The 21,712-nt window shown below is 35.0% G+C and overlaps 5 protein-coding genes and 1 pseudogene across 7 annotated transcripts; 1 reads left to right on the top strand and 5 right to left on the bottom strand.

The window, feature by feature from the left end:
- Positions 1 to 87: 87 nt before the first annotated feature.
- Positions 88 to 5,099, bottom strand: LOC145581664 (uncharacterized). 3 transcript variants are annotated; one of them, XM_081638686.1, is made up of 9 exons: positions 4,970 to 5,099; positions 3,229 to 3,915; positions 2,767 to 3,135; positions 2,157 to 2,215; positions 1,994 to 2,068; positions 1,355 to 1,439; positions 1,221 to 1,277; positions 794 to 889; positions 88 to 489 (listed from the first exon to the last, which is right to left on the bottom strand). In XM_081638686.1, the coding sequence occupies exons 1-9, from the start codon at positions 5,036 to 5,038 to the stop codon at positions 304 to 306; spliced, it is 1,683 nt and encodes a 560-aa protein (XP_081494812.1). In that variant the 5' UTR covers positions 5,039 to 5,099; the 3' UTR covers positions 88 to 303. The 3 variants fall into 3 exon arrangements, with proteins under 3 accessions (XP_081494812.1, XP_081494813.1, XP_081494814.1); XM_081638687.1 differs by having other exon boundaries at positions 2,767 to 3,132; XM_081638688.1 differs by lacking the exon at positions 4,970 to 5,099 and adding an exon at positions 4,063 to 4,156.
- A 2,897-nt stretch (positions 5,100 to 7,996) lies between these two features.
- Positions 7,997 to 9,720, bottom strand: LOC145581663 (small heat shock protein, chloroplastic-like). Its single transcript, XM_081638685.1, has 2 exons — positions 9,378 to 9,720; positions 7,997 to 8,657 (listed from the first exon to the last, which is right to left on the bottom strand). Exons 1-2 carry the CDS (start codon positions 9,592 to 9,594, stop codon positions 8,179 to 8,181), a joined length of 696 nt encoding a protein of 231 aa, XP_081494811.1. The 5' UTR covers positions 9,595 to 9,720; the 3' UTR covers positions 7,997 to 8,178.
- A 1,001-nt stretch (positions 9,721 to 10,721) lies between these two features.
- LOC145582749 (protein HHL1, chloroplastic-like) lies at positions 10,722 to 14,443 on the bottom strand. The gene is made up of 5 exons (XM_081639757.1): positions 14,036 to 14,443; positions 13,040 to 13,177; positions 11,687 to 11,773; positions 11,495 to 11,542; positions 10,722 to 11,158 (listed from the first exon to the last, which is right to left on the bottom strand). Exons 1-5 carry the CDS (start codon positions 14,312 to 14,314, stop codon positions 11,012 to 11,014), a joined length of 699 nt encoding a protein of 232 aa, XP_081495883.1. The 5' UTR covers positions 14,315 to 14,443; the 3' UTR covers positions 10,722 to 11,011.
- Positions 14,444 to 15,808: 1,365 nt separating this feature from the next.
- Positions 15,809 to 16,678, top strand: LOC145581662 (uncharacterized). The gene has a single exon (XM_081638684.1). The coding sequence runs from the start codon at positions 15,870 to 15,872 to the stop codon at positions 16,659 to 16,661; it is 792 nt and encodes a 263-aa protein (XP_081494810.1). The 5' UTR covers positions 15,809 to 15,869; the 3' UTR covers positions 16,662 to 16,678.
- Positions 16,679 to 16,965: 287 nt separating this feature from the next.
- LOC145580644 (akuammiline synthase 1 pseudogene) lies at positions 16,966 to 18,368 on the bottom strand (annotated as a pseudogene).
- A 579-nt stretch (positions 18,369 to 18,947) lies between these two features.
- Positions 18,948 to 20,878, bottom strand: LOC145581661 (akuammiline synthase 2-like). The gene is made up of 2 exons (XM_081638683.1): positions 20,071 to 20,878; positions 18,948 to 19,731 (listed from the first exon to the last, which is right to left on the bottom strand). The coding sequence occupies exons 1-2, from the start codon at positions 20,860 to 20,862 to the stop codon at positions 19,096 to 19,098; spliced, it is 1,428 nt and encodes a 475-aa protein (XP_081494809.1). The 5' UTR covers positions 20,863 to 20,878; the 3' UTR covers positions 18,948 to 19,095.
- Positions 20,879 to 21,712: the final 834 nt, after the last annotated feature.

Here is a 21,712-nt window from a genome sequence, read left to right as displayed (position 1 = left end):
CAAAATTTCCATTAAATCAAAAGAACATGAAAGAAATCGTACGAGAGATAAACTCTCATAAACAGCCGAATAGGCTGTAAAATTACTTGCTTTTATTTTCAGCACAAAGTGGTACAACTTTAGAGACTGACAGACAATGATTCATTGATTCTATAACTTCAGTCTTCCTTCTATACACAAGCACCGTGATCTTAAAAGAATGGACTGCAAAACTTGTACACTCACAAGAGAATGAATACAATACACAGCGTAAGGCGGATTGGTGGAAAGCTAACAGTACTTTCCATTTGGGAGTTCTTACTGTCAAAGGATGTTAGGAGAGGCATTTTCATGTCTCTTCTTCTTCGTCGGCATGACTGGAATTGACTTGTTTCCTGAAGCAGGTTTAGAACCAGCACTACTTCGAGGAGGCTGAGAGCTTCTTCCTCCCACCAGGTTGGTTGAAGTTTTACTTTCACACTTTGGTGGCAGTGGTCGTGCAACAGAAATCTGCAAGTGAAAGCAAAAATAAGCACGAGACTAGAGAGAAATGGGACAAGCAGGATTGGATCCCATCAAAGTTATAAAAGAATCAAATAACATGCAAGGATGGCTATATTTCCCTGCAAGATTATCTGGTGAAATTTGAAAGGAGAAAGGAGAACAATGGTATAGATACATCTATATCTTAACTAGATGATAAACCGAATATATCTTAATCCAACAACCCTTTATCATGAAAATTACTAGTAATAAATAAAAAATCGAACATAAAAGGTGCAAGATGCAAGTAACAGTATACAAGATGGAAGACCTTTGTTTTATCACTTAAAATTTCTCTTCTGTCTGCTGCAGCACTGGATAAATTCACACTCTGTGATGTTTTCCTGAAATCAGCTTTTGATTTTACCTGCACGCAGGTTTACAAATGTCAATTACTAGTATATGTACTGGAAAGAAGGTAAGTTTATCAAGCTGACTACATGAGAAGATATGAAGAAACCAAGTAAAACCAGTGATATTCATTCAGCAATTGTGCAATCAATGGATTATTTGAGTGATTTAGTTATCAGTTTCTGTCATAAGACAGATTGTGAGCCACAGAGGTGTTGGTGATAGCACAGGTGTCCGGAATTTTACAAATACTCTTCCTAGATTAGGTCCTTGGCTTCCTTCCCACAGTTATTAGAAAGTTCTTTCTTTTATGTTTGAGTTTCAGAAAATTATGATATCATAAGCACCTTAGCTTTATCAAGCATCTTCTGATTTTCTGCTTCCTTCTCCAACCTTTCAAAAAACTGGCAGATATAAAACAAAAGATTAGGAGAAGTTAATTCACAGTAAAATCAGGGAATCATTAAAATCTGGGGCTTACCTCTCTACGTTTTACTGCTCTTTCTTCAGTCCTAAAACTGAAAGGAGAGAATGTGATTGGAGATTGTGCTGGAGACTTCTTAGTACTGTCAAGTGACGTGTGCTCGTCAGTCAAAGTTTCAATGAGAAATAATGTTAGCTGTACTATTTTTTTCCCTCGTCAAGGAAGATGATAGAAATGAAGTCACACTTAGCTTTGCACAACATATGCTGGAGAAACTTATCAGATCTGGAATAGGGAATCAAAACAGGGCAAACAAATCCCAAGAAATACATCGAAAGTAAACACAAGAATAGCTCCCGCAGACTTAGAGATCAGTATCTAGTATAATTCAATTATCTAATTTTTACAAACCACATCACTTAAGACTATTTATATCGTGGTTTTACTAATTACAAACCACAGACATACATATGCTGCATGATATGAGATCCGACTACATTAACTTGCTCCTAAGTCCTAACTGCATAATACATGAGTTTAACATATGGTATAGATAATTAAGCTGAGGAAACTATTGCAAAGTTGAGTCACATGATAACATTCAGTTAGAAGTTAACTGTTGGCTTTATGAACAAAAGTCTCATGGACAAGACCTTCAACTTTTTATAAGGCTGGATGAGTTATTGTTATTCTTACCTGACAGAGGGCGACTGCAATTTCTGGTCCAGTGATCTATTCCTCGTAAATGACTTCTCAAGAGCTATTCTGCTTCTGTAGACAGACATGAAAGCTTAAGTTTCATAAAGTTGAGCACAGCACAATAAGAAACACTTCAATGGAATAATTGAATAAAGCATACCTCCTATTTTCTGTTTGCGGAGTTCTGGATGGATGCCGTGAAACACTGTTGACAGATGCCTACAATACGGAACGTATCTCATTACTTCTTAGAATAATGTTCAGAACAACATTAAAACCTTTTAGCTTTTAAACAGTAAGCATATCAATAAACTATTTGTTCAAAGTCTGCAACAAATGTTTAGTGGTTTCTTTCTAATACTAAGAAAATATTGATCCAAGTGTGAAATTAGAAGATTATATATATAAACATACTTGGTCTTTGTTTAAATCATGAAATGAAACTTCACCTTATCATTAGAGAGAGAAACGACAACAACAATCTCTAATTACCACTCACTTCATTCGATTCTATCAAGTGCAATATGCTCCTCTAAATCCATTTCTTCAAATCAATTTCAATTCCCTCCATCTAGGATATAGGTTCTTTCTAGTGCAATAATAGAATTTTTTTTATTTTTTTTATTTAGTTATGCAATTACATAGCAGATAATCAATTCCACTGAGAGGATCAAACAGGTTGCAAATATTGTGAATAAATCCACTATTGATGGAGACAGGATTCATCAATTAATATCAACAAGCTCACAACAGAGATGAAAAATACATACCCTACTAGTACTTGGAGCTGGTGTGTGGACAAAGCTTTGTCTTATCATCTTGCCCAGAGGAGTGAAGGCCTTTTCTATTCCAGTTTTATGGGAAACTGAAGAAGATTTATTCATTAGTTTAACATCAGAATTAACATTGATTGACATTTGAACCAATTTTGAAGTTGATTTTTTCATCTCAATTGACTCCTTTGCCAACTTAGGAGTGTTAAGCGTGCCACTGCAATCCTTTTTAGGCCGAACTGGAGTTGCAAGTCTAGCAAGAGAGGATGATAACTTGGACACATTGCTTTTTTTTGAACTTTTCAATGATGAATCTGTTGGTTTCTGCTTGCTTCTTAAGTCCAACTTGTCCTTCTTTGCTTCCTTCTGGAGCATCAATAGTAACTAGTATTAAACACAGAAAAAAAAATATATACATAAACCACTGATAAGAAAAGAGAGGTATAAGTGGTGCCATACCTCTATAGTCACAGTCACCTCCCTTTCTGGGGTGATCAGAATTGTATCACTTTCCAATGCATCTGTAGACAAGTCAACCTTGATCTCAATAGAGTTCTCGGTGATGCTAGCATTTACTTCTGCATCCTCACATTGGTATACTTGAGCCTCAGGACACTCCTTGTAATCAATGTTTGAACTTGGTTCCACAATTATGGCTTCTTCATTTTGTAGTTCTTTGGTTTTGGATGAGTCACAGGAACTGACAATGACACTCAGAGGCTCCATATTGGGGGTATCGTTCCTTGGAAATTCATCAGCGGTTGAATAACTATTAAGAAGGGCTGTTTCTGGATTCAGTGCAGGGGAGCTCAAGCTCCTATGAAGTTCATTAACAGTTGAATGACTGATGGGAACTGTCATATCTGGATTCAATGCAGGTGAGCTTGAGCTCGAGAAAATTTCTGATTCAACAAAACTAGAATCATCACTTGCTTGCTCTAGGGCTGCCTGCTTCTTTGCACCAATCCTCCCATAATGGGCCTCAAAATAAGCTTTCATCTTGGCAACAGATCCAGGTTTGGAAGACTTTTCTGCTTCTTCTAGATAACGATTGTGAGAAAAAGTTGACCATTTCTCCCAAGCCAAGGACTCTGACATATATCTCCCAAAAGATATAGAGTCTCCAAGTGCACGAACCGGATCTCCCTATTAGATAAAATGTTCTATCAATATTCCAGCTGAACTCCTCACATTCAATACTAATATTTACCATTTGACAGTAAGATGCTCAGAGATAATTTCATTTATCAAGTCCTACAGAATTAAATTGAACTGTCCAGATATAATACTTACCATACTGCTTGTCGAAACCATCACAGTTAAAGCTTATAATGAGAAACCTCAACTTCAATCTTATCCAAACAAAGCAACATTGGTGCAATATGAATATGAACTAGCATATAAACAAACTGAAAGACAGTCTCAGATGAGCTACAAGTTGGATACCCCAAGTAACTATAGAAACTGTCCCTCAACAAGCGCGAATTTTGAAAAACCTCTCCTTTGATTTACACAGAATAATTGATCAAACAATACTAACTAACTAACAACAACAGCAATAACAATCCCAAAGCCTTAATCCCAAAAGTATGGGGTCGGCTACATGAACCAAGAATTTATCTCCCGGGATCATCCACAAAGATTGTTATCCTCCATTCACTTCGATCTAGTGCTATATGCTCTTGCAAACCCATCTTCGTACACTTAAATCACCTTAAATTCTCTTATTGCATACCCAACTAATTTTGAACCATACTATAAATTTGGAATCATTTAATGTATGTGCATACTTCATACTAAAGCATACGCAACACGGATCTCCTTCAGAATTCAAGCATTATATTATACTTCTAAGCTAATTAAATACTATTACAACAAATTACTACCCACTTCAACCAATTGAAAACATAATAATTTTAGCTTCTAAGTACAAATTCAAGCAATTACATTGAAAATACCATAATAAATTGAAACACCCATATAAATATATAATGCAGCAAGTGAATATTAACAGCCAAATTTAGAAATTATGCAACAACAACAAATTTGAGCATAAATACAAAATCCCAGTTCATAAATGGGCAAAAATAAGCAGAAAAACAAAACCCAGTTAAGAATTCAAGAAAAAATTATAAGAATCAGCTGAAATATAATTAAAATTAAAATGTAGGTTATCTGGGATAGAAATGAACAAACAAACCTCTGAAAAATCATGGGAAGTTTCAGAAGGATTAGAAAATGAACGTCTTAAACAAGCTGATTCCGCCATTGATTTTGCTCTGTGTTTTAGAGAGAGAAGATTGGGGAGTGGGTGAAGAAAACGGTTATAAATGTTAACTTTTCTGGGAAATAAAATAAAATTCAGGGTATGTAAAGTTCTGTATAGTTTTAAATTTGAATTTGCTGAAGGAGCAGGGTAGAGCCCAGATGAGCAACTTTTTTTTGGGAAAAAGTGCCCTTTCTAGTATTTTTGGTTGCTTATTGTTTTTTCAATTTATAGTAGGAGCTCTTTTTCTTTTGATTTTTTAATTGATCTATTTCGGTAAATAAATCAACAACTTTTATCAATTACAGGTCCATGAATGTTAGATTTATGTACGAAAATATTTTGTTGAATAATTTACAGAAATACCATTAGATAAACGATTTTTATTTAACATGAAGATAAACTGAGCCTCCCTCAAAACGAATGTTGTTAGGGGTTTGATTCTCATTTAAAGTAAGAAAATATTGTTTCATCTCATTTTTTATGGTGTAATCTTATTTAATTTATAGCAGGAAAAAAAAAATTGAGTTTTAACTTTTACTAGTGAGTAGCCTAGGCGTTGCCCCGAGTTGCTATTTTTATAATCGTGCAATTGGGGCATTTTTTTTTAATGATTTTGAAATATGAAATCGATATTATTGAATGTGTTTTTTATTTTTTAATAATTAAATCACGTGGTTTACATTTATGTACACTTTTTTCATATTTATAACACGCTTGATAATGGGCTAAGATGGTTAATTGGACAATTTTGTTATAAGTGGTTGTGATGTAGCGTAATGTCAAAGGATCTACGTGGCACATGAACGTTTTTATAATGCCTTTTAATATATTAGTATAGATTTTGTTAAGAAAAATAGAAGATTTATCTTGTTTGATATTTTATTTACAAGATTATAGAATTATACATTCGTGATTTTAGATAAAAAAAAATATAAGTATCTAATTGAGATTCTATTTGATTATGATACTTTGTATTTGGTAATGAAATTAAGATGGATTCTCTTACATATTAATGAGAAAATAAAGAAATAAAATGGTGGGATATTGGTTTATTTAAATTGAAAATTCAAGAAAAATCTCAATGGTATCCTATACTTGTAGTTGTTTTCTAAGAAAATTTTGGATAAAAGTTTATGAACTTTGGCCATTGGACCATTGGTGATTGGTCATAATTAAAAAGTTTTGATATACATAGTTTGGTATGATACCATTACTATTTTGTCAAAAAAAAAAAAAAAAAGAAAAAATAAATAAATAAAATAAATAAATAAATATAAAAAATTGAAACCATTACTAAAAAGTATAATACATCTTCTGTAACTTGTAAAGGTCAAGTGTTGAGCACTTAATACATAGCTCAAAATTGTGCATGTTAACTTGACGAATTATGAGTTAAGTTAGTTGTTTGATTTTTTGTACCTTGTAAAAATAATTTAATTCATATTATCAAAGATGCACCTCAACTTGTCAGCTGTTATTTTTGGATGAATATAGTGCTAATTAACTGATGTGTTTATTGTTGTTGATCAGTACTAATTTTGCTATCAATTTCCTCGATACAGATGTCATTAGAGATAATATCGTATATCTTTAAAGTTCAACTCACTAAATTTGAAAAGTATCTTGCATTATTGAGAAAATCTAAACTTAAAATAATAACTGGATGGAGTAAATCATAAAAAGATAAATGTGATTGATACCGAGTGTATAGATAAGCAAATTATAAGTTTCACTTAGAGTAATTATTATACACCCGAGTATACCTATCTTTTGGTATTTTCTCACATTTAACTACTCATATGCTCTGTACATTAGTATATGAGTTTTAATTAATGCAATTATAAGCAAACAAGAAAATAAATTTTAAAAAAAATTATAACTTTTTGCTCCTTTAGACAAACTTTTTCCTAATGCATAATTCTATTTTGTTTAAGCTGAATTATCCAGGCGCCAAATTCAGTCTATAACAGTTCTTCCCAACGGCTAATACAGTTTTTAATTGATAGTCAAATTTTTGGAACTTTCTGATGTTGAGGTCACCTCAATCCAAAAAAGACCGTTGTTGCTATTTAATTTCATAAAGAAGAAAAAAAATGTAATCATAGTGTATATTTTATATAACTTGGCCAAGCGATTATGAGCTAGATTTGGTGATTTCTTTACGTTTAATTAATGCTTAAATATTTTATAATAGAGAAATTATGTACGGCTAATATCCAATAAATTCATGCTTACATCTTAAATGATCTTAATAAATAATTATTGACGTTTTATGATTCATAACCAATTCAACTTGTGTCCCTTTGAACTATTAGAGGAAGATTAGATCCAAAATATTCTCATCACAAATTGATTTCAGTCAGAATCACCTTATTACTTTACATTTTTTCTTCGGTTTTGATTTTTAAAAAAATCCCAAAAATATTCTGAATTCAAGTATTGTAATCTTTTAATTATTTTTTTATTTATATTTTTCAAGCCTTGTATGATACCATTACTAAAAAGTAAAAAGTATGTTATCTAATTCACTAGAGGTCACAGCGTTTGGCCAATTGCATCCATCTATTTCAACTCTTAACTATTGATTTTACGAGTTACAAACACGTCATCCATCATTGACTCAAGATCACCAAAGACGTTATAACACTCCTTAAAGTCCTTCCCTTAAAGCCTATGAGACCCCTAAAGGTCACAGGAATTACATCCATCTATTACACCTCTTAGCAATTGATTTTACTTGTTTCAAACATGTCATCTACTATTGATTCAAGGCTACCCAAACCCATACATGACCACGTCATCCATTATTAACTCAAGGTCACCAAGATCCGTATTTGGCCAACTAATGGTATGGTTCCAAACAGTTTTTTTTTTGTAATATCGAAATGTATCCTCAATCATTTCTCGGGTTTTAACATTGAACCCCAAAGTTTACAAATATACAATCCTATATGGCTATATTATAAGTTTATAACATTCAATTTAGAGAATTATCCCTCCCTTCTAAAAGTAGTGAATATATTACTAGTGCTAATTTGATACAAAAACTGCTACTAGTACATAGAATTACTTGCACCACTTGCTTAACAGTTAACACTAGCATAGACAAGCAGGGAGGATCATATCATGTTAACCCAACATTATTCCACATTGATGCTTAGCACCTTGGTACTAATACTAGCTTTCGGAATCGTTATATACAGCACACCATCTCTAACTTCAGCTTTGATCTTCTCAAAATCGATGTTCTCAGGCAACGCAATCCGGCTGCTATACCTACCAAAGCTCTTAGCAGGCCACTCTCCTTCATTTTCCACTGCACCATTCTCTTGACCATCCTTACTTTTCGACACCTTTTCGGCCTTGATAACTAGCATTTTCTCCTCCACCCAAAGCTTGACATCTTCTTTAGTCATTCCTGGCATGTCAAACCTCAGCTTATATGCACCCTCAGTTTCTTTAATCTCCCATGGTGTTCGCCCACGCACGTACTCGCCTCCGTTGTTGGGCAGTGGAGACTGCCAACTGCTGTTGTATGCAACCGGGTCTTCCATCATCCTGTCCATTGTATCCAACATTTGTTGCACTGTTCTTGCAGATGGAAACCTGTCCCATAACCCTGAAATTGGTAACACATTCATTGTAAGCTTACCTACAATTTACAAATGAGTAGCTCTAAGATTGCATTTTACATAAAGTTCTAGTTCAAATTATTACATTAGTTTGGGCACAATGAATCAAAAATCATTAGTCTAGCACATTTTATGGGGCTGTAATTGAAATCTAGAAACTTTGGCATGACACCATCCAACATACAAGCATATGGCTAACCACCCACATATACACATACTCATTCCGTCTCAAATTAATTGTCACATTAAACCGACCTTTCAAGACCTTGATGGACTAATGGTCGTGTTAAGAAATTCAACCGTGCTATGCAACAATATTTTCCGAACATCTAGATTAGTTCAAAATACTTTGTAAGTGAATATAAATTTCAAACAAAGAAATTGCTAAAAGTAAATTAATCCTATAATTTTCATTAATTTCAATTACAGCACAAAAGCATAAACAATGTACCTACAAATTAATTTTTATAGTGAGCTCCTCTGTTTTATAGTGTTCTCATCAAACAAATATATTTAAAATCAACTAAAGTTTCCTTCAATTTAATTCAATAGTTTGACATGATCTCTCTACTTCTTAATTCTAAACTTTAAATGACAAACCCAAATAAAAATATGATCAAATTATTTTTTAAAAAATGACCAATCTATAAATTTAATCAAAAACAAGAATAAAAAAATAATAATAACCAATGATTAAATGAAATTACCAATAGGAGCAGCAGAAGGTTCTCTCCTCCTCAATCCAGATTTCTGCAAATACTCAGGATTTTCCCTTCGATCAGCTTTCATGGCTTTAATTCCTCCATTAAAGCTGGGTTTTTTTTGCTGAAAATTTTTTGGGTATAAATAAGAATGCCCACAAAAAGTGTTAGATGATTTTGTAAAGGGGATTGTGTTGCTAAATTGGGAAAGTGATTGAGCCATGTTTGATTGATGAATTAAAAGTTAATTTGGGAAATTGGATAATGATGGATTTTGCTGATATAATAATGTTACAGTACTTTGAATTTATGAGATGCTATATATAGAAGTTGTTTTAGTGGGGTTTCCAGTGGACATTTCTGGAAGCAAAGATTTTTCTGGGTTTTGGGTTTTTGGAATTGTTCTAAAAATCATGTGCATATCAAGCTTCTAGACTTCTCATGAATGTTTATTTTCTTCTCACTGGACCAGAGTTATAGTAATTCGTATAACTATTTCCCCCGCAATAACAATTGGGAGGGAACTAAAATCTAACCATCTAGAATTAATCATTGAATTCGGATTAGCTCAAAGAGTGAATTGGATGGAACACCAAAATAAATAAAAAATAAGTGTAATTGTTTTTTTTTCAAAAATATGTCTCATTATAGGTTGAACATGTAAATGAGTACTATACATAAGTTAATGAGTACTATGTACTTGTAGGGTTATAGTTTATAAGAAATTGTCTTGCTTGTGTAGTTTATAGGATACTGTCTTGTTCATGTGGATCAATTTTTAAAAAGTGAGTTATTTGATTGAGCACATTACTTTGTGTAAAATCATTGTTCCCAGTTGTTTTGACGATTAAGCGAAAATCTTTTAATTATTGACCAAACGACTATACAATGTCTTGACTTTTATGTAATTTGAAGATGCTGCACATATATATGTTAAATGTATAGTGCAATGCAAGTATGCAACCGTTATACAAGTATACAAGATGCATTAATATATTGATGCATATAATTTATTTTTTTTTACTTTTTACAAGTTTTTAATGATGGTGGTAATTTTATCAAACTCCTCTCAAAGATGAGGAATTAGAGTTTATCATTGAAGTGGCCAAAACTTTCTGGGTTCATCTTTTTATTTTTTTAAAGGAACATAAAAGTATGACAGTCATTCTCTAAAGATTAAGCCTTTCCAGGGTCATTTAGCATTAGAGATTGATACAAAATTATTGCAAAAACTATCTAATCCATATTCATAATCACAATTCTTTGTCCAACTAGTAGAAAAATGAAATATAAACAGAGCAATCTCAGCATGCTTCATCAATAATAGAAAGAATTAACCAAGTCTGCATGTACATAAAAGGAAATTTTTGTAGTATGAAAAATTCTGTAATTTTCTACAAGATTAGTACAATGAGATCATTTGCCTGTTGATGCAATTACAAGGACAAAGCGTCGAAAACCAAAAACCGTATAATGCTGCTCTCCTTTATCATACATGGAGGACATTGTGCCTCCTCATATCATGGTGTTACACCTTTACATGGGACTCATAGCATCGATTTCAACCTTTCGACCAAACAACATGGAAAAATGCACATGAAGATAATACGATGTCCCTCAACTTCCCAAACAAATTACACTCACTTGGATTTTTCTGCTGAAGCTTCCTCTGCCCCTTCTTCAGAGGTTGTGTTTAATGTTGTCAGCTTACCAAAGGATTCCTTCGCATCTCCAAAGAAGTCTTTAACCTTATCAACCACCGTCTTGAGCTGATCTTGAGTCGGCAGCTGAACAGAAAAGTGAAATTCCATCAGCAGCAGTAACAGATCACTAATAAAAAAGAGCTACTGGACGTCTTCAAACACTACAAATTCAGCCCAGCCCCCTCACAAAACATGAAATTTTTTCAGATCTATCATTAGAAGTACAAGTCTGTTCTAGGTACACAGAACAAGAAGTAATTAAGCGTGATTTTGTCTGCTTAGTAAGACTTGTTACTCTTGACTTCGGGGTCTGGAGTCAAGTCCCAACAAGCATCAATGTTCTCGGACCTATTTATCTTCTATTATTTGTTGTTCAAAATATGGAAATACAGAGTAAATAATTACAAAGCAATAAGTTACCTCAATAACATTTTTAGGAGTAAGAGCCGTTTTTATATCACAATTTTCCTGCATTTATAAACAATGATCAGAAAATTAACTCTAATGCATTGAGGTAAAAAGGTTTAGAAAGTTGCATCAACCAATATAAGGAAAAAGGATGTTTGAGTAGGAAATATCAAGCTAGCTAAGTGATGGCTGCAGAAACATTACAACAAGCTTGTAGCCATATCTGAATTCAGTTGCGTTCCTCAAAATACGGAATTGCTTCTGTGCAATCTTTATTAACTCCTTCTCATCCTGAACAAGCACATATAACAAGTATTAGGGGGGCATATCTGAATAAATGCGCCTCAGATGTATAAAGAGTGAGTGTTGCAATCCTGCTGACTATAAGGAAAATCTAATTTGAAAGAATGCAGATACTAATAGATACAGAACATGTTTCAGCATCCAATTTTATAGGCAAAACCGCAAAACTAGGATAACAGCAATAGCAACTAGAAAAGCGAGAAGGAAAAGAGAAGCAGGTTCTTCACTGATCAATAAAAACCTAAATAGATACAGAGTAAGGAGTAACAAATACAAAAATACGAGAGCATAATCTCTGAATAAACACAAGATACAACAAAGAGTATGAAGAGCAAATATAGATGGAACCGCACAATATGAGTTCGTCTAAGCCCATTCAAGTGGAACATTTAAGTTTGGCAGTATGTATAATATCTTCTAATCTTTATATGACAGATGACTTACTTCCTGACTAACTTTTAAGAATCTGATTATATCTTTGCCTACTTAGAGTAACTGAACATCATTAGCTTTACTTCAGGTCTGTAGTAATAAAGATTCAATGTGGCAATAAAAAAGGAATATAGAGTAAATTAATACGAAGATTAAGCCACACCCCAGTTGTCCACTGCTCTTTTCAATAATCTTTAAGTGCCTCAGTGACCAGCAACTTGAGACTTGCAATTTTTAACATCTAAACTTACCACATCACGCTTGATAGAGTATAAAACATATTCCTGGGCCTCAACCATTAGCTTAAGCTTTTGGTTAAGTTGGTCCTTTAACATGGTATCAGAGCCAGCGTGACACAAAGGTCACGGGTTCGAATCTCATCCACCCCTCCTTCAAAGTGGAATTAATTCGCACTAGGTATGAGTGGGCCTGTGTTGCATCCACATTTCAAGCCCAAAGAGCCTTTCATGTGAGGGGGAGTGATAGAGTATAAAACATATTCCTGGGCCTCAACCATTAGCTTAAGCTTTTGGTTAAGTTGGTCCTCTAACAACGCTTTTAGGTACTATTTGCTATGAAGAACCAATTATTCTTTATAAATGTATATTTAGACCAGCGGACTGCTTACAACCTCTATAGAATTTTTCACTTAGGGTTCATGTACAGGTAGTGTAAATTTGGACCTGCTCAGACTTTGCCTCGACATGAATCACATGAGAAGGTTGTTATTATTGTTTGTTCTTGCAAAGTTCACACATCCAAGGCAAATTGTACAGGAATAGTGCTAATTTCAAGATCAAAGACAATGATCAGAGAACTTACTCTATAAACCACTGCTGCAAGATTTCTAGCAATTGTATCCTTGTAAATGTATTTCCCGAGGATATTATCTTTTGCAGCAACCATAATCTTTGCAGTTGTACCACCAGTAACTAGATTAAGAGGGTACCATAGGTATACCTGCCCAATATATGATGCCAATTATTTGATGAAAAGGTAACCAAAATGAACAAGTACAATATACTAGGTAAAAGACACTAATGGGCAAACAATGATAACGATTACCACAACTCTAAACAACCTAAAATAAACATTTGAAATAAACAACCTAAAATGCCCTCTGCGACAACAGTTGATTGTTACTTCAACTCTTCATTTTACCTCATTTTACCTCAAGTACCAATGTCAAATGCAAGTAACTTCAATTTAGGCCAAAATCAGGCAAAATAGTCATAAAATAGCCGTGTCCTACACTTGAATTATGAGTAACATAGACCCTTCATCACTAGGTAAGAAGTCAATACATAGACACTACTTAAAACTCTACACATTAATTTTTACAAAACTGAAAACTCGCAACGATTCCATCAAGCCTGTCCAATAAGTCTAATAACATCATCATCTCTGCTTCAACCACAAAGTATCACGGCTACAAAAATTTCAAAATATCCAATCAACCACTTGGGATTTTGTGAACTTTGATGGTTAAAGAAAATTTCAAGTACCCACTTACAAAAGAATATAAGTCAATATCTTTAGCACAAAATAATCAAATATTCAACAATTAGATCCTACACTCAATAGCATGATATGACATCATGCCCAATCAATAACATACTGCTCAAAATAAAAGGAAATTTCAAGTACCCACCTAACAAAAACAGTGAAAGTCGACATCTTTAACACACAAAACTTAAATATGTGACGCTTAGATCATAAACTCGAGAGCATGATTTGACATACACACAGTTCGAAACTAATCGAAACAAAAAAACATAAATACTAAAATTAAAAACAGAGATGAGAGAAAGAGCAGACATTGGCCATACGAATGAAGATGACAAAACGAGGATTGCCATCATCTTCAATCTTGGGCAAAGGAGGAGGAGGTTGGCGTTGAAGAAGGCGAGAACTCATTCCCTTTTTACCCTTGGCTTCCACCACAAATTGCAGATTTCGCCCTTTCTGTAAATTTGGGTTTTTTGTTCTTGTAGAAATGAAAGAGTGCCTGATAATTGATGAAGATTCATCAAATGTTCTTGAGCTTGACTTCATTGGTAGTCTAATTAGAGGGTTTAAAGACATACCCACCTCCATTTTTAAGCAAAATTCTCTCTTTTTCTTTAGAAATTGGTCTTCTTCTGTGCTAAAACTCAACTGCGTTGGTTTTGTTGTTGTAATTTTGGAGGTTGAAAGTTTGACAAATCAGCCTACTTTTGCTTATCCATAGACCATAGCCTTTACTTTTTGTTAAAGAGGAATTTTCATTTCTTTCCGAATTTTTGTAATATATCCATTAAACACGTGGCACGATAATTGTAGCCCACAAAGAATTATTGATAGTTTTTTTTTTTTTTTTTTTTTTTTTTTTTTTTTTTTCTTTTAAATAATTATTAGTCTATAAACTTTGAACCACTATCAAGTATCAACTCAATTTCATAGGTTCTGTACAATAACTCTACTTATGTAAGAGTTGTGATTTAGGATCACAATACAAAGTAGTACCTACAAGTATACCTAAGAGTTATGGTCTTCTCACAGTCAAATTCAAAACATTGCACTTGCAAAAAAATGGAGAGAGTGCATAAATACTCTACTCAATCAAGTTCCTAATGGATAACGTTAGGTAACTAGTCATACAATTCCAGTCATATCTACATAGAAGCTAATAGGACTACAATTACCTCGCTCAGTCTGGTCATCAGCAAATAGCCTCATTTATAGATACTGTAGTAAATTTTGCTTTTTCCTTTTGTTTATCAATTCAAACACATTAGGTCTCAAGCTTGAGTGAAGATAGGCTTAATAATATTAGTGTACAATATCGATTAATAATAGTATGTGATACGACTATTTTAGTATGCAAAACAGTATTGTAAAACACCACGGAGTAGGGGTGAGCAAAAATTCAGGGTACCCTGATGTGGAATCGGAACCTGTTCGGAACCGCAGGTTCCAAACCCGGAACCTGTTGAACAGGTTCCGGTTCCGGGTAATAAAATTAGGAACCTGTTGCAACAGGTTCCGGTTCCGGGTAATAAAATTTTGGACCTAGAACCTGTAGGGTACCCTGTTAGTACATGTTCCCTATAGGATACATGAAACTGAAACCTATATGGTATTGAATATTCTAGACAATTAGTGTTGGTTTGTTATATTTGAAGCAGTTTACTAAAGTTGTAAGCTTTTATTGTGAACATCCATTTTTGAAAATATAGAATTGTCACAATTATCAAGTAACTATTACGCTTACTTTGAAAAATAGGGTACCCTGTTTAGGAACCGGAACCTGCAGGTTCCGGTTCCGAATCCGGTTCCCAATTCTTAGGAACCTGTTGCAACAGGTTTCGGTTCCGGTTCCTATTTTTAGGAACCTGTTGCAACAGGTTCCGGTTCCGGGTACCGATATTTTTACAGGGTACCCTGCTATGCTCACCCCTACCACGGAGTACTTCATATATTTTAATACGGAGTACTACGTATTTTATAACAATAATACATACAAAAAAAAAAAAAAAAAAAAAAAAGACCAAAAAATTTCGCCGTTGACTCCCAAGCTAAGGCGGCTTTCCCTTCCCTTCCTTTCAAAACCAAATCAATTGACCAATTGTCTTCTCAAAACTTATTTTTCAGAGTTCCACCTTGTTAAACCATGGCAGTTGCACCACCACATCTCCGCCACCTTCTCCGCCGTCTCTCCTCTTCTCACCCATCAAACTCCCCCTCTTCTTTCTCTCTCCTCCTTAAACCTCTCTCTTTCACCTCCAAATCCCCACTATTTTCCCCTTCTAACCTCATCACCCGCCAATTCACTTCCTCCGAACCCGAACCCGAACCCGAACCCGCCCAAAACAACCCATTTAGCAACAAACCCACCATTCCCGAATCTAAAGATTTCAAGAACTTACAGCAAGTTTTCCAGAAAATGAGAACAGAGGGGTTAATCAGTAATGCAGTCAAGATGTTCGACGAAATGTCTAACAATGGTTTAACCCATGAAACGTTGGAAATGTTTAAGGAGATTAAAGAGAAAGGGAAATTGCCTGATGTGGTGGCTTACACTGCTGTTATTGAGGCTTATGCTAATGCTGGACAATGCAAGGAGGCTGAAAAGGTGTTTTTTAGGATGTTGTCATCTGGGGTTCTTCCTAATGTTTATACTTATAGTGTGTTGATCAAGGCGCTTGCCGCGGGCGGGATGCTTGCTGAGGCTACGGAGTATGTGTTGGAGATGTTGGGGAAGGGGATGAGGCCGAATGCCGGGGTTTGTGTGGCGGTTTTCGAGGCGTTTGTGAGGGAGGGGAAGGAGTTGGAGGGAAAAGAGTTTTTCAAGGAGATGAAAGGTTTGGGTTTTGTAGGGGATGAGAAGGGTGTTAGGGAGTTTCTTAAGGGCAAGAAAGGGTATCTTGTTAAGAATGTGATCAATATTCTTTGTGCTAAATGATTTTTAAGTTTTTTGAATCAAGTTTTTGTCACGTTTTATAGGGTAAATCTTTGTTTCCTGTATTATGTATGGAATTTGTAATTGCTTATCATGCATTTGCTAATCAAGATAACCGGCACTTACTCCCTCCGTTCTTTCATAGCTCAAATAAGAATTCTAAAAGCTTATTGAAGCTTGAGCTAGGTCGAAAACACTCATAATTCTCATCAAGCTTAGCTCAAACCAACTAAAACTTGCTCTGACTCGAATCATTTACTACCCTATTTAACATCAATAATTTCACCATTTATACAAACCCAAATTCTCAATTTTGCATATTGTCGTAAATGCTTGGATTTAAGGATGCAAACTTGAGAAGTTCCTCATCACTTTGAAACACATACATAACTTCTTCATCCAAGGTCACCCATGCTTCAATCCCCTCTCCATCTTTGCTATCTATCATAATAACACTGTTTTTGTAAGGATACTCAGCAGTGCTAACCCATATAGGGCTTCCCCACCCAAATCCACTTCGTATATAGGGTACCTGCACCAGCTGCTAAATTTGTAAGCATCATCCTGGCTATGCTCACCATCGTTTTCTAACTTACCCGATATCAAAAGCCATCCTTTCTCTCCAACATTTCTAGCAGCGTCACATAATTTCAAAAATGATCCCTCATTTGGGTTGCCAATGATTCTAGACTTATGTCATCATTGTCTGTGATCATCACCAGGAAGTACCAATCTATGTTGCCAATAGTATTTCTTGGCAATGATGGAACCATTAAAGGACGCATGTTTACCGTTTGAGCTAGCATATATGTCTTTACTAAGCCAAGAGATCGAATTTTATTTGCTTGAATTACGGATTTTTATATGAGTGATGTTACAACCTCAACACGAGTTGGGTTTTCTAGGATTTTCGAGTTGGACACTATGTTAGCTTTGAGCTCTGATATCTTTGTTGAATGGAAAACATATCTCCTTGTGACGACATTGGCTATCGTAAATTCAAGCTCTGGTACGACAATTTGATCACTAGGAGGGAATATCGATAATGCTGTGTTGGACAAAGGGCAAATTGATGGAAGGCCACTATTTCCTGTTACAGTAACAACAAGTGACAATGTTATCCTCTCACATCGATCCTCTATAACATTATGGTAATGTTACTAATTAAAATATCGACTCACCAGTTTTTCGAGCATACGTAGCCCAATCGTTGAGGAAGGTAAATATGGTACAAGCATCTGCAATTTTGCGTGAAATGCAAATGCCAATGGACAAACCTCCACAATCAAAGTTGCAAACTTGGACAGCCAAAACACTCGAATTTTTCGAGCTCTTCCACTGTAAATCATCAGGGAAGAGCACGCTTAAGGCCTCGAGTTTTGGCAATGTAAGGATATCAACAAGGTTGTTCTTAGCCCGGGCCTCTAAGAATAGAGCTCCCTTATCATCACAGTCGATATGTACACCGTCTTTGATCACCTTTCCAGCAAATGGGTAGCAATGAGTTAATGTCTCCGAAAGTGAGCTCTTTAGTTGTGAAGATAGGCTAACACGATCGTGAGGTGTCGAAGGGGCACGGTAGAACAAGAGGACGGGAACATAGATGCTAGGTGAGAGTTGGTCTAGGCTGGAGAGTTTGTGTAATTTACGGTGTGATGGGGTTGGTTTAGAGGGTTTAATAGCTTCTTTGGAAATGATCTCTACTTCCATTTTCGCGAACTTTGATATCCTTCTACTCTTATAATTTTGAGGAATTTAACGTTAGATTTTGTGATTTCAAGATCATTGAGCGTTTGGATATGACTAGTGGCTATATGCTTACATGAGATTTTTGCAAACTAGCAAAAATGATGCAAAAAGTTGTCAGAATTTTGGGAAAATGGGGTTTGAATTGATCACAAGCTTTTTCTTTCCTACGGTTATGCAGCTGAAATTTCTGGTTGCATATATGTAGCATGAATCACCTAAGCAAAAGATTGAGAAAAAAGAAGTAACGAAGCTATGAATAATATTGTATGAGTAATGTGTAATTTCATTGTGTATGGGTAATGAGTTACTTGGTTTGTCTCGTTAGTTTGGGGTTTTTTTAGGTTGGGTGCAACTTGATTTTAGTTCAAATTATGTCATGCAATATGAGTTACATTTTGAGTTTGAGTTTGAGTTATATAATTCTGATCGGATACTGGTAATCGGATATGAGTCAGTTTTGTCATGTCTAGCTGTAACTTAAGTAAAATATAATCATAACATGAATTAGGACCACCACATCACCAATTTGGCAATTTGGCATAATGACTATAGCTCGTGAAACTTGGTACAATAAGAAAGATAAATCTTTCTTTTGCATGCTAGAATAAGCAATAAAAAGAATAAGCAAGCAATAGCTTAGAAAACTTGAATTACAACACTACAATGCATTAAATTTTAGTAGTATACTTCACCATGTTAGCAATGTCTGGTTGTGGCTTGGATCATCAAATATCAATCTTCTTTCTACTTGCTTCAACAACTGAGATTCTTCATCCATTACTAAGACACTTGGATTTGGCGAAGCAAACGCAAGGAGTTCTAAATTGCGCTCAAATAAGGCCATATCATCTTCTTTCAAGGTCACCCAAGCTTCAATTCCACCACCTTCTTTGGTCTCACTCAAGGCAAAAGTGTTCTTGTAACCTAAACTAACCAAGCTTAGCCATGTTGGATTTCCCCACCCAAAATCGGCATCATACAACCCATCTCCACATGTACTAAGACACTTGAAGAAATCAACATCATCCCTTCTTAGTAGGCTTCCTGCCTCTTTGAATAGCTCACGGATCACTACATATGCATTGTTCCCTTGCAGCTTCTTCGCGTAGTTGTTGATGGCCTCTGTTTTCCCCTGCCTTTGTTTTACCACCAAGTCTCTTAAGTGTGTTACGTGGTCACCATTATTTCCTTCCATCTTTGCTACGTAGTAGCCAACAAGATTGCCAATACTAGTGTCTGGCAAGGGTGGTGAGGTCCTTCGACGTATGTTCATGGATTGGGACATCACTGATAATGTCTGAGACCCCGAGTTTGCTCTTGATGCCTTTAATAAGATGAGAAAAACTTGGTTACATTCAAGCTAGAAGAGTATGTACAACAGATTTTGGCATGTGTATACATATAATTTCCATGTCTATATTAGTTTCTAAACGTACCATTTTGGGTTGAGGAATTCGATTATTTGTTATAACTTGATCTAAGTGATTTCGTTATACATCTTTTATATTTGTAGTAATTAAGACAAACACTACATAACGATAAGGTCTGGGCCCAATGGTTAAGAACTTAAGGTTTTGTGTTCTTACATTAGGCTCTATATTCGGATACTCCAACATCTTTCTATGTATCTTTACAAATGAAATGAACGAAAAACATATCTTACCTTTGTTGCACATTTCCAAAGAAGGGACGAGACAGCCTCAACTCGAGTAGGCTTAGGCACACCCTCACTCGCAGCCCTAGCCTTGAGCTTTGCAATCTTTGATCCATCAAACACAAACCTCTTTGTGGAAGTTCTATCCGTGTCTAGCTTTAGTGCATGTTGTGCGATTGAGGAGTCAGTTGGGGGGAACAAAGAAGAAGCACCATACTCTGGAATCACCTCATTGCCTGACTTAGAGGCCATAGAAGACCATCCACGCATGAACGCGGAAACTGTCCCACCATCTGTGATCTTATGTGACCAACATATCCCAAGCGCCATTCCTCCACACTCAAACGTATTAGTTTGTACATGTACCAAATTATTAGTCCCCATTTTCTTAGACTCAATATCAACGGGGAGGAAGTGTTTCAAAGCATCAGCATCAGGTTGTTTTAAGAAGTCTCCTAACCGGGTGTTAACCTTAGCCTCCAAAAACTCAACACCGGCATCATTACAATCAATTGAGACATGATCTTTAATCCTACCCGCAAAGGGGTAGAAACGGTTGAGGAAGGGGGAGAGTGTTTGTTTTAGGTATTTCACTCGATAGGATGACTCAACTTTTAGGTTTCGAGTATTTTGCATAGGGTAGAAGAACACCATAGGGGCGTACAACGAAGGAGCAAGCTGATCCAAGAGGGAAAGTTTGAAGTTTCTAAGATGAGGAGGGGTAGTAGAGGATGGTTTAACGTATTGTTTAGCCGTTCTTGCAACCCTCATCATTGTGGCCATTGTTATACTCTTTGTCATAAACTCGTAGCTAGTATTAATGGTTGTTATTTGCAACATACAATTCATGCTTAAGCCTCTTTATATATAGCATGATTTATGTTTACTGCCAAGAGATTTGACATCCAAGAGAAAAAGAAATTTATTTGTAATAAAGAATGAAAAAACCAAATGAATTTTCTATATTGGTCCAGACAAAGATTTGGTTATATTGGATTCACCAGATTTGGTTCAGACAATAAATTCCTTAGATTTGCTGAGACATAAATTGGTGTATATTCTTTAGACGCATAAATTGGCAAAGCATACTTTAGCCATCCGGGATTAACTGTCGCGTTGTTATGATGTGAGATAGTAATGTGAAAACTAAATTTAAACGGAGACAGTAGACTAATAATAATAAAGCAAGCATAAAAGATGATATTCTGAAAGCCGAGTGCATGATTTTGCATGATGAAAATCAGTATGGCTTTGTGTGAAGCAAATCAATAATAAGTATTGTTAAAGAGATTCATAATTACAATTAAATGAACGATAGTAGATTTGCATTGCTGTATAAAAGATCGTGAAAATGATAACCCTTGGTAAATATTTTTAGAAGCTATGAAAATCTGATTAAGTGAATAAGAGTCAACATTTGAATCAGATATCAATTGAATTAAAATAATTTATCTTCAATAATGTCAAAACAGGTACTTTTTAATGGGGTTTTTTAGTTTTATATATCAGCTTTACAGATTTTCATGTTTGAACGAATCATGACATTATTACCACCCTTCTGTTTTTCCAAAGGGTAGAAGTAAGTTAACCCAGAAGACGGTATTTTTTTTTTTTTTTTTTTTTTGGTGTTTAGAGAGCCACAAGGGCGGGG

Source organism: Chenopodium album, chromosome 15 (genome assembly GCF_948465745.1).
Source record: "Chenopodium album chromosome 15, dcCheAlbu1.1, whole genome shotgun sequence".
Classification (NCBI taxonomy): domain Eukaryota; kingdom Viridiplantae; phylum Streptophyta; class Magnoliopsida; order Caryophyllales; family Amaranthaceae; genus Chenopodium; species Chenopodium album.
The sequence above is the reverse complement of the archived record's forward strand: the minus strand, read 5'-3'. Positions and strand labels throughout refer to the sequence as shown.